Here is a 14889-nt window from a genome sequence, read left to right on the forward strand (position 1 = left end):
TTCAAGGGAGGACAATTAATAATGTTTCAACTGACATCAACAGCAATACTGAATGGACATTAACAGCAAAAAGCAGGATAAAAAATACAAAAAAACACAAAACAGAATATCATGATAAAAGCTTGACAAAACAGCCTTCCTGTCACAGCACATAGCAATACAGACAAAGTCCATTCTCAATGGCTCTTCATTCAGTCCATTTTTTCTTTCACAGCAAATTTATCTCCCACGGAGCAAAAAGCTTTGGGATCTGTGGAGAGAATTATGGTAGACAGCTGACACTGAAGAATCTAAAATCCACATGTGAAGAAACTTAAATTTTTCTTTTAGATTAGATCATGTCAACAGCAAAATATGACGTTTAGACAGCTTTTATGGTCATCAACCTACTTCTAGCGTACTTTTTCAAAGTTCTGTGTTATTGCATTTCCTTGTGTGACCATCAGTCTTGTGGCAGTTCATGACTGGGACACTGTAAAGGAAAAGAAATATTTCTTTTCAGTGCAAGTTCTTTTCATAATCCACATGAAGCAAATGGAGTTGGTTGAAAACCCATTTTGTACTATAAGTTGTGGTCGAGTCATCACACATCTGCGACCACTGTCACTTCCTCCAGTTCTGTAGCCCAAACGTTAGGGCATGTTTCTCCATACTCTCCCAAATCCAGCAACATGATTACAGCTCATTCACATAGTCTCTTTTATACAAACAAAGTGTTTTTTTTGTTGTTGTTTTATTATAAATGAGCCATCGATTATAGTTGTGTCAATGCAAAAAGGCACTTCCGTTTTCAGTCTGCTACTGAGACCCTTTTAGTCAATTGCACTTAGTCCACTTGGTCAGGTTTTATCATCATCAAACTCTGCAAGATGACTTTAAAACCACATCCTGATCATTGTCCCACAGTGGTTTAGCACATTTCCAATATGCTGTAATCTTAAATTCATCATTCAGCATCTCTTTATCAAAAGTAGATGATCCAGTCTGTAGTGTTATCATTTGGACAGCAAAGGATATTAAGTGCCACTTTTCAAATTGTGGATATCTGAAATTGGAATGAAAATTAGATTTTTACACACTATGTGAGCCATAGCAGGACCTCACAAGTCCACATGGGCAAGCCCACTCTCTGCAAATTCTTTCCAAGTGTTTGTATTTTATTGTATCTTAGAAATATGATGGCTTTAGAGATGCTAGATTGTTATTTGATGGACAGTGTCCTTGCATCAAAGGTACCTCATAGTCCAAACACCCATTTCGCTGTAAGGATGGAGGTGGCTGAGGAGTGTGACAGCGATCAATCTCAGGCTGTTTGTGGGGCAGTGTACCATTTCCCCCATTCTCCAGACAGGCCTTTATCCCCTCCAGTTCCATCGGATCTGGATCAGCCGGGCCCAGTTCCAAATCCTGCCTCCTCTTTCGCACACAAATGATTGTCCCAGCCACCACAACCAACCCCAACACAAGTGCCAGGGCAGCCAAGGCAGGGATGAGAGTGTATGTCAGAGGGCTTGGTGGGTCCACCCAGTGCCCTGGGAGTGTCTGTGCCACCCCTTCAGTGCGAGCCTCTGTACATGAACGCGTTTCTACAGAGCTGTTTGCCCTAGAATTGATTTTTTCACCCAGGGGACTGGCACAGATGGAGTAAGTACAGTTTGGTCTCAAACCACGTAAAGTGTACTCAGGGTAGGATGCCGGTACACTCAGGATAATGGGGCGACGGTCAGGCCCTGAAAGGTTACGATAGGTCAGCCTGATGCCACGGATGTGTGGGCGTGTCTCGATGAAGCGGTGCAGGTCAAGAAGGATAGATGTGGAGGTCACCTGCCGTGAGCTGATAGCATCAAGTTCAGCGGGAATCACAGGGGCAACTACTGAAACCTCTGTTGCTGAAGGTTTTGGTGGCTCCGGGACCTCATCCACATTTTCGCAGTACAGGCCAGAAGTTTCAGAGGGACACAGACAGCTGAGTTGACCCTGTGGATCAAAATTACAAGTGCCCCCATTGAGGCAGATGTTTGGTGGGCAGATGTGTGGCTCATATTCCCCACTGGTCGAGCTAGGGGAGACTGGAGGTTCTGGCGGAAGGGGATAGGAGGTTTTTGAGGGGACAGTTTCCTCACTAGGTGGAGGAGGAGGAGGAATAGCATTTGTATGGGTGGTTTCTGGAGATGTGGTGGGCATCTGGGGAACAAGAGTACTTCCAATGGGGGAGCCAATCAACACTGTTGTGGTAGGTGGACACCCAAAATCCTTTTGCTCCAGTGCTGAAAGCATCTTCCCAGCATTAACTAGAGGGAAGTGACATCTGGTTTCCTCAGGCCTCCCAAGAATCACTTCCTTCTCATTCAGCCAGACAGGGAACCAGGCTAATGGACACTTGCAGTTAAATGGGTTCTCAGCTGCTGTCAGTTGTGTCAACCTAGGGAAGGTCTGGAAAAAACTCTGGGGAAAACCCTGAAGATTAAGTCCACTAAGATCCAATTCTTGAAGTCCAGTCAGTTTCTGAAAGTCCTCGACTCTGAGCTCACCCAATGAGTTGGCAGCTAGGCTGAGCTTGATCAGCCCCTTGAGGGAGTCCTGCTTTAGAGCCTGGGGCACCTCGGTTAACTTGTTTGTGGAGATGTCGAGCTCATGGAGGTTCCCCAAAGAAGCTATGAGATCCTCATCAACAGAGGTAAGTCCCAGAGATGCCACCTTTAGGGCTTCCAGGTGGGGAGTCTGAAGGTCTGAGGGTCCTAGGGCTGGGATGTTGTTGTAGCTGAGGTCTAGAAGCAGAAGCCGGGGGAAATGAAGGGATGGTAGAGAAGTAAGCTGGTTTGCTTGGAGTTTGAGTTCTAGCAGCATCCCTAAACTTTCAAAAGCTTCAAAATGGATACTCTGAATGCGGTTCGCATGGAGATACAGCCTTTCCAGCTGGACCAGCCCAGAAAAACTGCCTTTGGTAATGTGGGTAATGTGGTTAGAAGACAGGTCTAAGTTCTTCAACTTTGACAGCATCTCAAACACACCGTCTGGAATCTCTTCCAGCTCATTCTGGCTCAGATCTAGCATCTCCAACTCTCCCAAGCCTTTGAAGTCATCTTGTGACAAATTGTCAATACCATTCTGGAAGATGTAGAGATTTTGGGTCGTGGTGGAGACACGGGGCACAGTGTTGGAGCGACGATTAATGCAGAAGATCGAGTCCCGGTTAGGGCAGCTACAGTCTGTCGGGCAGTCAGAGGATACCACCAGACCAGGTGAGAGGAAGACGAGCAGAAAGTAAGGCAGCATAGTGATGACAGTCCTCAAAGTCTGAAAGACATAAGATAGAGAAAATGACTCGTGTTAATCACCATTTGATAAGCTGGTCATAATTGAAGTGATACTTTGTGTGTGAAGCATTGCGAAGCTTTACAGAAATACACTGAGACATAAAACAAACTGTAAATAGACTTTTAATAGATGTAATTACTCAGGAATATATGTAAGTTATGTAAGAAGTCTTTTTCTTAATCTAATTCTAAAGCCTAATTTTATTTTCTCATCTTTATCTTCATCCACACTCAAAATTAAACATGCGAGCACACAGACTTACAGTATAGCACAATACCTTGGATACAACACACTTTAGGCCAAACAACAAACCTTAGCTTCCATACACACACATGCAAATAAACAAATAGTAACACTGACTGTGCCATCATAGTGAATTTGCTGTTATATACCCTTGATAAGCAGACACCCCAGGGATCAGAACCCACAGACCAAGGCAACAGCCCACCCAGGGTGACCCTTCCTAGGGTAAGTGAGAAACCCATTCAGCCTCTTTTCTGTGTTTATGACACAGTCCTTAGCCCGTGAAACCCAGTCTGCAGTAATGGAGCTGGACGGCTGCACCGCACGGCTACTACATACAAACATACCCAACGCAAATATGCAGTGAGTGTGATGGCATACCCACACACGTGCACACTCAATCACATCTTTTGACATATATCTGAATCATGTTACCAAAAACATGGGTGCCACACACAGGAATGCAGGAAATTGGGGGGTAATTTCAGTTTGGGAGTATGGATATGTATGTGTTAGACAGAGGGAGAATGAAGTTGGTTGACTTGCAGTGACAAACAATCCATCAACTTAAGAAATCTGATCTAATTTAGAAAATGAATGTGTGCATGTGTGAGTACTAAAAATTCAACTCTTGATATCACTCCTAAAGCAGGACTCAGCTAGTCAGCATCAAAACAATGAGATCACCTAAACAATGACAAGAATTGCTACAATGTAACTTTGAGTGCAGCACAAACTTTTAGCAACGAAACATTCAAACCTCAAAACTTCCCTGCCTCTTCTTCTCCAACTTCCTATCTTTTTATTATTACTATGATTTAGAGCCCTGGAGATACACAATACAGTAGGAGTAGTGCCTACTAAATATATCAAATGCTGTGATTCACTTCACTGTGCAAAAAGATTAAAGATTGTTTTCTATTTTAGCTGTAGCTTCTGGTAGAATTGGATGGGTGTTTAAATTATATAGATTATATAGAGATGAGAGTAAAGGCTGCTGTGTGTGGTCAGCGCAAATTATTTAGTAGCATCACAGGATCAAATCTGGAGACTGTGACCTTCAACTCCAGACCAGTTGGAGCCCAAAAAGACCAAGCCTTTTCCAGCTTGTTTGATTTCATCAGGCTTATTCTGGATAAGTTGTTGTAGTGCGAAACATTCCAACAGTCATAAAGACTGAAACTTGAGAGTGACCTGGCAACAATCAAAGGGTTCAACTCAAGGTGAAGTATTCAAACACTTGGATATTGTACCATCTATACCATGGAGTAAGAAAGTAACATATTTCTAAACTAAACTGTTCAGAAGAACAGGGAAATAGTGTAGTACTAGTGTACTACTAGTACAACTAGTGTACTCAGGCTGCATCTTTGACCTATTGTCCACCACCATCACTTGCACAAAATGCAATACATATCTCTGCACCACTTTTCATTCGTTATTATTTTGTGTTACTTGTGCACTCCTGCCTTTTCCAAGGCTCTTGAGGTGGAGTGAAGTTGTGTAGAAACCTAATATGTTTTTATTAAAGTCAGGAGTACACCTCCAGTCCAATGTCTCTGTTTCTGTTCTACCCTGTGTCTCCTCCATTTATCCCCCTCTCTCCTCATAACATACAAAGTCAGAGTCTGTCAGCTTGGAAGGAATTTGCAAAATTCCCTCATAATCTGTCTTTATTAAGCACAAAAGGAAGCGAGGGAAAGGAGAAGGAAAGAAAGTAGGAGAAGGGGGGGGGGCAAAGAGGTTAAAAGAAGTGACCGAAATAGCGGAGGAAAACACAAAATTTAAACACACACCAAAATCAGGACTTTGGGTGAAGCTAATATAAACCAGAAGCTTCCAAAGCTCACAATCTTGACATAGGGCATTAGTGGCACATTTGGGAACAATCAAACCGCTAATCTTCAAGTCACATAGTAGACAAAATAAGCCATGCTTTAATTGGTTAGTCTGAGAATACTCAGCATGTTTCAAGAGCTTTCTTTGTGTTTTATAGGAAGTACCTACAATATACTATATATATATATACTAACACATGGGTTGCAAAACAATGAGGTGGAACACAATGGGAGTGTGTAGGATAAATTTCTCTCAATATGCCTTGTCTTGTTGACGTCTGATCTTTGCCAGGCTCAGTTTTGTAAATCCGTTTACAATTACCATTTGGTTCCCGTTGTTACTTGTTGGTACAGTGTCATTTTGTCAGCGCCAAAACATAAAAATGACGAAAAAAACCAGATCCAAAAACAACAACAACAACAAAATTTTGCTACCAACTCCTGAAATATTTCACAGTTTAGGATTTATAAACCAATTCATACAGTGCTTTGAAAATGGTCACATTGTGGTTCTACCACATATACCTTAACTTTAAGACTGTAAAAAAATATAATAAAATAAAGTGTTTTTTTTATATTTCTTCAATATTTGAGATTTATACAAACTGCATTGCAAAACTGTAACAACCATTTGCTACAGTCTAGAAACAAATCCTAGTTAATTTTTAGTTTTAGTTTACACTAAAATACAACACTATTCCCTCAAAACATATTCTAAGACATAAAAATGTTTCTGCTATGAATAATAATTTGTGACTGATTCTTTCTTTCTCAACAAGTTAAATTACCTTGATAAGATTTCCTAAAATGATATCTCTTCCTTCTTACTCAGTGAAACATCCAGAATCTTTGGATGTGAAAATATTGCTTATGAAAAACTGATTTAAAAAGTCTATTGTTGGTGTGTGTGTGTGTGTGTGTGTGTGTGTGTGTGTGTGTGTGCGCGCTGGAAAATGTGCTTAAAATCATACTTGTACAAGTTGCATATTGGACTATGATTGGCTTCCAAACATGCAAATTCACAAAATCCTACACAGTGTGTATCAGAATGAAGAATCTCACACACACACACACACACACACACACACACACACACACACACACACACACACACACACAATGAAGATGTCTGCAAACCCACAGCGTGCTCCACTGATAACAAAGTATTAGTGGTATGACAAGACATATGACTGCTTTTGTCTGAGGTGCATGTCCAAGATACACTCTGCTCCAGATTTTTCTTTGTGTGCAGTCACTTAATGTTTATAGAACAGTAACAGGGTTATAATAAGAGCTTCTTGTCATTCCTTTAAGGGTGCTGCTGGCACACTGGCTAAGTGAATAATTTGATGACAGTGAAGGAGAGGAATGAATGGAATATGAATGAAAGAATAATTGTGTTTCAGAGAAAGGATCCCTGTAGGATGGCTTTTGACAATTAGTTTAATTCCTATTACTGTATATATATATATATACTCTGGATATAATTCTTCGTAAACTTGTCTGCAATTTTAAATCCCAAATAAACAGTGTATGTTTTGTTGTGGCTTGGCTGTGTCAGGACTTGCACTGCAGATGAATCCTCCAGACAGTATGTGTCAGCTTCAGCCTCTCTGCAAGTCTAATTCAAGGAAATCCACTGTCAGGCGCTACATGCAGCTTGGGTGGTGAAAGAGAAAACACCTTCAACCACAGAGGATAAGGATTAAACCTTCATGACAGCAAGCATCCGCCCTGCTGAAGCATCCTTGTTTAAGAAACTAAATACGTTCATGCTTCAGGGCTGCTTTGCAGCTGAACCTGACCTCTGACCTCTGTGTGCATAGGGGTGGGACAAAAGTTTTCATCAGAAATTGTTCCTAGTTTAGGGAATTTTAGTTTTGTCTTGGCAGAGGTGATAACATCTTCATGATGAAAATATCACCTGTGAATTCCTCTTCCAGCTGTGGCCACTGTCAGTGTAGCTTTATTGCAGCATTGTGTTGTTTAATATCTTATCGTATTTATATTTTTATGCCTTTTAGCTAATCATTCTTATGCTCTTGTGCTTTCTTGTTACTGCATTTGTCTTTTTGAATTATGTACCTTAACGCTATGTTCTTGATAAGTGCTTGTGAATTGTCTGCTGTTGTGTTTTTTTACAATATGTAGTGACATATCATTAATATATTGTCTATATACGACCATTTTTTCCACATTGTGGACAAATGATTATATTTTGCATGACTGAAGTTTAATATCTGGACTGGATTTAAATCTGTTAATGTAAAAAGTGCTTAATTTCAGATTAACACAGCTGATTTTGTCCAAGACTCTTACTCTTATTATTATAGTAACGTATGATAATTATTAGTAGAAATATTAGTAGAAGTGTATGCAACAGATTTGTGACTGCTAGTCTATATGTTATGCTTGTGACACCCTTGATGTTTGAGTTTTGACGGCTATTCAGTTGAGCCATGTAAAAGTCTAAAGCTGAGGGCAGAAAAAGTAGTTAATAATGAAACATTCACAGTGATAACTTCGATCACAGCTGCTTCATACACACCTCCTCTATTTTGAAATAGTCTCTGCTTTTCAAAGTAATAGCGAGAAAAGTGGGAGGGAAACAATGATGCAGGAAGAGATGAAGTGAAGAATGAATTACAGCTCAATCTGTGCCTGCTTTTTTTAAAAGTAATTCTCTTTTTGGCCCTCATCTTGGCCCTTTTCTGTTGTTTGATAAGGACCTGGTTACCCACATCACAATGCCAAGAATGTGCCAATGTACCATTTTAACCATAGCAGTCAAAACATGGGGAGCATTTTCCTCAGATATCTTATTCACATAACGCAGAGTTGCAAAACCAGTTCACCTCTCCTAAATTCATAATTAAATGTGACAGAGTTTTCTGCTTCTGTTAAGACTTCACTGCACGCAGTATATCCTCAGCTATTTGTATGAGCGAAGATAAGGGCGAATGATAAAAGCGAAACGTTGCTGTCAAAATGACATGAAACAGGTCAACACGCACCCAAGACCTGCAGAGCAGAGCGGAGGCACAGCACACAGCCACAAACACACACACACACATTCCTGCACATGTTCGCACCAGCAGACACACACACACACACACACAAACACAGCGTCTACAACACAGCTGGAGTCTGTTACCCACAATACACTGCAGTCATCTCTCACTGTGAGACAGAATGAAAGGCCCACATAAACCTTTGTCCTCCCCTGTGATAAGAGAAAGGTAGAGAGGCAAAAAAAAAAACAGAGACTAATAGATGACAAGTGTGAGAGGTAAACTCAGAGGGGAGAGTACACGAGAGAGAGAGAAAGAGAAATTTGGTGTCTTAATAGCTGGTAGCTGACGACTGCCTCCATTCATCCAAAATCTGCTGTAAACAAAGCCCAACTCTAAACTTAAAGTGCATGACAAAAGCCAGATATGACCGTGTTGTATATTCTAGCAAACTGAGGTGGAGGGAGTCCTACAAAATCCTGTAACAACTACAGTACTGCAACTTGACTAACTATTACTTAAGAAGAATATAAATAGAAATACAACTTGGATATTATTTTTGTAGGTTTCATCAGTGAAAAATATTCTAAAGCCAACTGGACGATGGACTATACTACAGCTGGATTATGGGAGAGGATTTGGCTTTTCAGGATCGTTATGTAATATTGTGGCTATCCACAGTCTTGTTAAACCGCCAGCCCCAGCTTCCAACATTATCTAGGGCGACCTGATCATGGGTTCAATAGTAACGGTTGTCAAGATGCTACTGGCATTGGTATTGACTGGTAACCAATTCAGTGGAAAAAATTAATACATACACTGTATTGCTTTTACAGTCATTGGTGTGTGTACAATTCATTTTTGAGGGATCTGTGAAGTAAGCCTGAAAACTACTTTTAAAAGCTAATGCTGAGCCCTGAAACATATTAAATTACTGTACTTATGTAGCAGCACCACATGAAACACTGTCCTTTTGCCCGTATTCATCGAAATGTTTTCCCTCGTTATTCATGTCAGGGGTAAGCACTGAGACATCAAAGGAAAGCAGTATCTTGCTAGGTGAGGAGGCTTGGTATTATTAATTTATTTATACTGTGTGCCAGCGGTGAAGATTAAAGAAGTCACAGAGGGAAACTGTAACTACTGATGACAAAAACAACCACAGTGTCTGCAATAAAAGAGCAACAAAGGGAGCTGTTGGATCTTTTGTACAGGTATAACCTTTCCCTATAGATTAAGTTCTGCCTTTTGGCCAATTTTCGCTGGGATTGGCTCTCCTGATACTCCTCAAAAGGTCAAAGTGGTTATAGATGATAAATAATGATTGATTCTCAGGAATAACATCAATTATTTAGTCTCTACTGCAGACAACAGTGGTTCTAACTTTAGTTTGCTTAGATTTTATACTATCTTTTCAACATTTCATGTCTGGTGTGTCTTTACTAAACATGTTAGAATGCACAAAAAGGGTCTGCTTTCTTTTTTCTCATTAAAAAAAAAAAAAAAATCCCAAGTATTAGAATTGACAATCTAATCACCATTTAAGCACCACTTACAGACTAACTATCAAAAGAAAATTAGATGTAAATGGTGTACTGTGTTGAGTGAAATCACCATGGCAATGACCTTTAATCACCCAAAGTCAACCAATAAAGATTTCCAGGATTACCACTTTAAGGAAAGGGGGTCAGGAAGGATTTAGAGGGATTGTGTGAGAGGTGAAGAAGGGAGGAGGAGGGACAGTAGAGTCAGGAATGAAGGTACAAAGAAGGAGAGAGGGAACATAAATTGTGTTACTTCATTCCCATGGAGAAAAAAAGGGGTTATGAGTTGGTGGTACAAAACTTACCTCGACTCCCACACCCCCCGAAACTCCCCAAAGTGGAATATCCTGTTACCCTGTGCCCGAGAGGCTTAACAGTAAAATCAATTCAACAACTTCAATCTTTCCTAAACCCTTAGCCTCGAAAGCTATTGTGTATACTGTGTATACATACTGTATACATACTGTTTTGCAAAGTGATGTGTCTGCACCTGCACAAACACATGAATCCTGAACACATGCAACAAAAAAATCTCAGTCTCAGATGTTGCTTTTACGCTTATTTTATACTTTCATTTGATGCAAATCGATTGATCTCTTCTAGTCACTTGGTTTATTCTTAGTTATGAAACCAAACTGTGAAAAATGAACTGCAGCAAATAAGTTAACAGACAGAGATAAACAATTTAAGTGTGGTTACATCCTGAGCAGCTTTGACAACTCTTGACCTTTAAACCCTGTGCACTCTGGCAAATCTGTCCATCACACACTGTTGTACTTAAACAAAGCAGTTCTTTGAGTAAAATGTGCTAACAATAATGCTTGAACATTTAGCAGGTTTACCATCTTTATGCATGTTAACATTTGCTATGTAGCATTAAAAACAAAGTACAGCTGCGGCAGGTGGGAATGCCACTAGCTTTGCAGGCATTTGGTCATGAACAAATATTGGACTGTACCGTAATGTACTGGATTCAGTATTGGATAAACAGAAATGATGGCCTGATGATGGCACTAGATAAACAGCTATGGGTTTTTACAGTTGTTAAGGTATTTCAACTGAAACCAATAATATAAACCTCATGGTGGTGTTAGAGGGAAATTCAGGACATCAAAGTCAATAAGATACATTGTCTGGGAACTGTGAAGTCTCTGTGGTGCCAATCCATGAAAAACATGTTGGAAACATTTTGACCTGATCGTGCCTAGAGATAAAAAGTCAGAATGTGAATGCGTGTACAACATTTATTTCCAATAACTGTCAAAAGCTTTGGTTTCATTGAAAGGAATGAGCAGGCTATTTTTATGCTATCGTTGTGGGTGACTCACTGATGATCAGGTCCTGTGGCTCAATTTACACAGTGCATACCTGTAAATGCCATAATGTCACGTGAATCCAGACAGCGAGTTAAAACATTCAAAGACGTCTCTGCAACACTTTCCATCAAGCAGTTTGGATCTAGTCAGTGACAATTGGAGAAAATAATGAAATAAAAGTTCAGCGGATGATTCCATATCTCAATCCAATAATCCAAAGAGCTGTTTAGTGTGAAACTTTTATGACGTGAAATAAACAGAGACCGATACAGTCCAACTGCAACAACAACTTCTATGCAGCAGTTAACACTTGGGTGATGACAACTGTTGTCTAGACTGGGCTAGTCTATATTAAGATGAAGAGAGAGGACCACGATTGGAAAACCAAAAGCGACACAAAGCTAAATGACTGATTTTAAATCATTCAAATAAGGCAGAAGGATCTGTGTTCAGAGCTTGTCACGGTCTTCACTCTAGACAGTGAACCGACTGCATGCCTGGAGCAAGGCTAACAAAGCTAAACCGCCTCTTGAGTCACAATAGGAAAGCATAAATATGTCACAATAAGCACAATGAACCATGTGGAAGAAATAACAAACACACACTAAGTATTAGCATAGAAGTTCAATACATACACAATCTCCCTCACTGTCCTTAATATCTCCTTCCGGCTGCACTGAAAGCTCGATCTCAACTCTTCTTCTTTGTGCTTTGATGTCTTTTTCTTAATATTGTTGTTCATTGTGGAAAAATGAATATACCCAACCATGTATTTACATACACACACAAAGGGAGCAAGACCAGTCACCTCTGGAACAAAATAATAACACGGTGTGTGACAGCCCATCTCCTCCTGTTATTTGAAACTACAGTACAGCTCCCAGGCTTTCATTGGCTGCTGGATTGTGATTAGATTTGAGACACGTCTATCACTACCTGCTGGATTTTTCTTCTTTTCAGACTGCTCCACCAGTCCTCCTTATTCCAATGACTTTGACTCTGGTCCCTCTTTCTGTCTCTGCTCACTCCCTACTTTTGTTGAGTTAACGAAAGAATAACTGACCACTTGCTGAACAGACAACTTCTTTGTCATAGCCAGAATTAGCTTCACATACAGTACAAAGCTTCTTTAGCTTTCATGTGGCAGTCAAAGGTCAGAGGTCAAAAGTCAGGGTTAGGGTAAGGATCCAGTGTCTGCTTCAAGAATGCTACACTCGTGTGGATGCTTGTTTATACAACAGCTTCACCTCAGAGCTTATAACTTACACCCGCACAACTTAATCAACCAGTTATTAGCAGAGGGATACTTAAATTTTAAAGACAATTCCAATTCTGTTTCAAACAAAAGTACAATCAGTCAGCATGTGTCGTGAACATGCAGAATCAAAACCTCAGCAAGCCATATATTTTGCCCTGACCTGGTTACCTACAGTACTTTCAGTCGTTCAGAGAGATTATCACATAAAATGACATGATTGCACCAAACAAAGAGACTACTGACTAGTAATTGATCACCATTTGACAGTAACCTTGGCCAGCTCCAGGTTTCTGTCCATGTAGTGACACCCTAGTGTTGTGCTGTCTGCTATGGCAGAGATGCAAGTTATGCTGCTGCTATGAAGAAAATGCAAAGTGACATTTAGGTGTGCTGTTGTTGCTTGTCAGACTTTAATGATTGACTGTAGGTTCAACCAGCAAAATACCAGATCCAGCCTTTTTTAAAACAGTATCTGTGTTTGTGGGCAAACGCCAGATGCTTTTAACGGAGTTCGGTTTCCTGCCGAAGTCGCTCAAAACAGAACTGCAGCGACAAGTACCTGATATTAGAGGAGAGTGTGTGCTTCTACATCTACTTCCTCTCTGAGTCATCAACAGACCTTTCTCTTAGCACAGATCTTGGCTTATGAGACACAGGTGTAACTAATCTCACTGATAATTGCTGCATTCCAGTTTTGTGTTTCTGTGCCAGGACTCTGTGCCTTCTGGCTCACTGACTTATTGCCTTACTGGCAAACTTAAATGTAACAGAGCCATCAATAAAGTTATTAATTGCACATGTGTTCAACAAGTTATAATGGGCATTGTTAGAAAACTGCATCAAACATGCATCAAACAAGCTGCATCAAAGAGAGGTTAAGTTGGAACTGCAGTAGTCAAACTACTGTGCAACTGTATCATGAGAGTGAGAGTGAAGGGGACCTGAAGGGCATGTTACGTTAAGGGACAGCAGTTAAGTCATGCTTGCATTTGCTGATTGATTACCAGCTGACTAGTAACATTCAATCATATTCAGACAGGTGTATTTTAACACTTCTTGCTGTGACTCTGCTGATTTCTTCATACCAATTGGTTTGTTTGTTTTGGTGTTGTTGATTTTGCAACTTTAACTGATTTAACTGAGAATGTACAAGTTTAATAAGCGGAGGTTAGCAACAAAACTCCCAGCAGAGTACTTGTTGCAGAGCATTTTTCACCACATGTAACCATTTACTACCACATAAATGCTAAATTCTGTGATAATTAATCTTTGAGTTAAAGACAGTTAGGTTTAAGTTCAATGTGTTCTTCTTCAAGTCACAATGTGTGTATCCTTAAGGCCTAACAAACCTGTTGCATGCAAACCTAATAAAACATTTGCTTTGAAAGCTCCTTTGTCAACATCGACTTGTGGTTTTCTTCTTCTCTTTTATTGACATATTGTTTCCTTTAATAGCTAAATACAGCTGCAAAGTGATAGCAGCCTTGAATGCAATATGTATCCGTTCAAATGCTTGCAGCATACATGTGTATCAGCAAGTTTATAGAGGTGCAACGCAAGATGCGCATCATCAAAACATTCTTCGAGTAGTAGTAACGCTACTACTACCAACATCTGTGCATACAGTGATAACACGTCTTTAAAAAGCTCTTTAAAACAAAACGACACATCTGACAAAATGCAATAGTGGCGCTCATACAGCTGTGTGCTTTGGTTTATTTCTACGGAAATCCAGTAAATATGAGACAGATGCATGCTGATGTAGATAAAAATGTGTCCATTGTCTACCTTTAATTCTGCACAAACAAGCATAAATGCACTAATCACTACTTTCCTAATGCCAGAGAAAACAGAACAGAGAGCAGAAAGACACAACAACTTTACCGTACTAGAAGACAAATTAACCAACATGATTTGGTAGTTACTTCTAGCACGGTTGGGCACACACCCTGACTCAGGAAGACTTTTGGTGACACCGGTTTATCCACAGAAAGTATGAATGCCAGCGACAAGGCACTGCTGCAGTGTCTCCAAAAAGTCGCGAATGTAAAGGTGCGTGTGTGCATGTGTCATCATTGGCTCCGAGCCCATGTCCTGTCTGTCAGCAGTTGAAAATAAGCCACCTTTTCACCTGTATTAACCTTCACACAGGTGTGCCAGGAGGCAACTGGGAGTGAAAACAAAACTCAAACTGTTTTCTTTTCCTTCTTATCTTATTACAAATACAAATTTGTTTAAACCTCCCTCCAACTTACATATCCTCCAGTTACTTACAGCACGTCTTTTCAGTGCATTTTAAAGTTTCTACAGTACTGACCTGAAATTAGAGTATTAAAAGCATCAAGTATTATATCTGCAGAC

General features: G+C 40.2%; 1 protein-coding gene across 1 annotated transcript in view; it reads right to left on the minus strand.

Annotated features, from left to right (window-relative positions):
* Positions 1-939: 939 nt before the first annotated feature.
* LOC104936734 (vasorin) overlaps positions 940-14889 on the minus strand; it is a 31058-nt gene continuing 17108 nt past the window's right edge. Inside the window, exon 2 of the mRNA XM_010752817.3 lies at positions 940-3297. Coding sequence (XP_010751119.3) covers positions 1168-3276 — 2109 coding nt within the window. The 5' untranslated portion in view covers positions 3277-3297 and the 3' untranslated portion in view covers positions 940-1167. The remainder of the gene's footprint in view (positions 3298-14889) is intronic.

Source organism: Larimichthys crocea, chromosome X (genome assembly GCF_000972845.2).
Source record: "Larimichthys crocea isolate SSNF chromosome X, L_crocea_2.0, whole genome shotgun sequence".
Taxonomy (NCBI): domain Eukaryota; kingdom Metazoa; phylum Chordata; class Actinopteri; family Sciaenidae; genus Larimichthys; species Larimichthys crocea.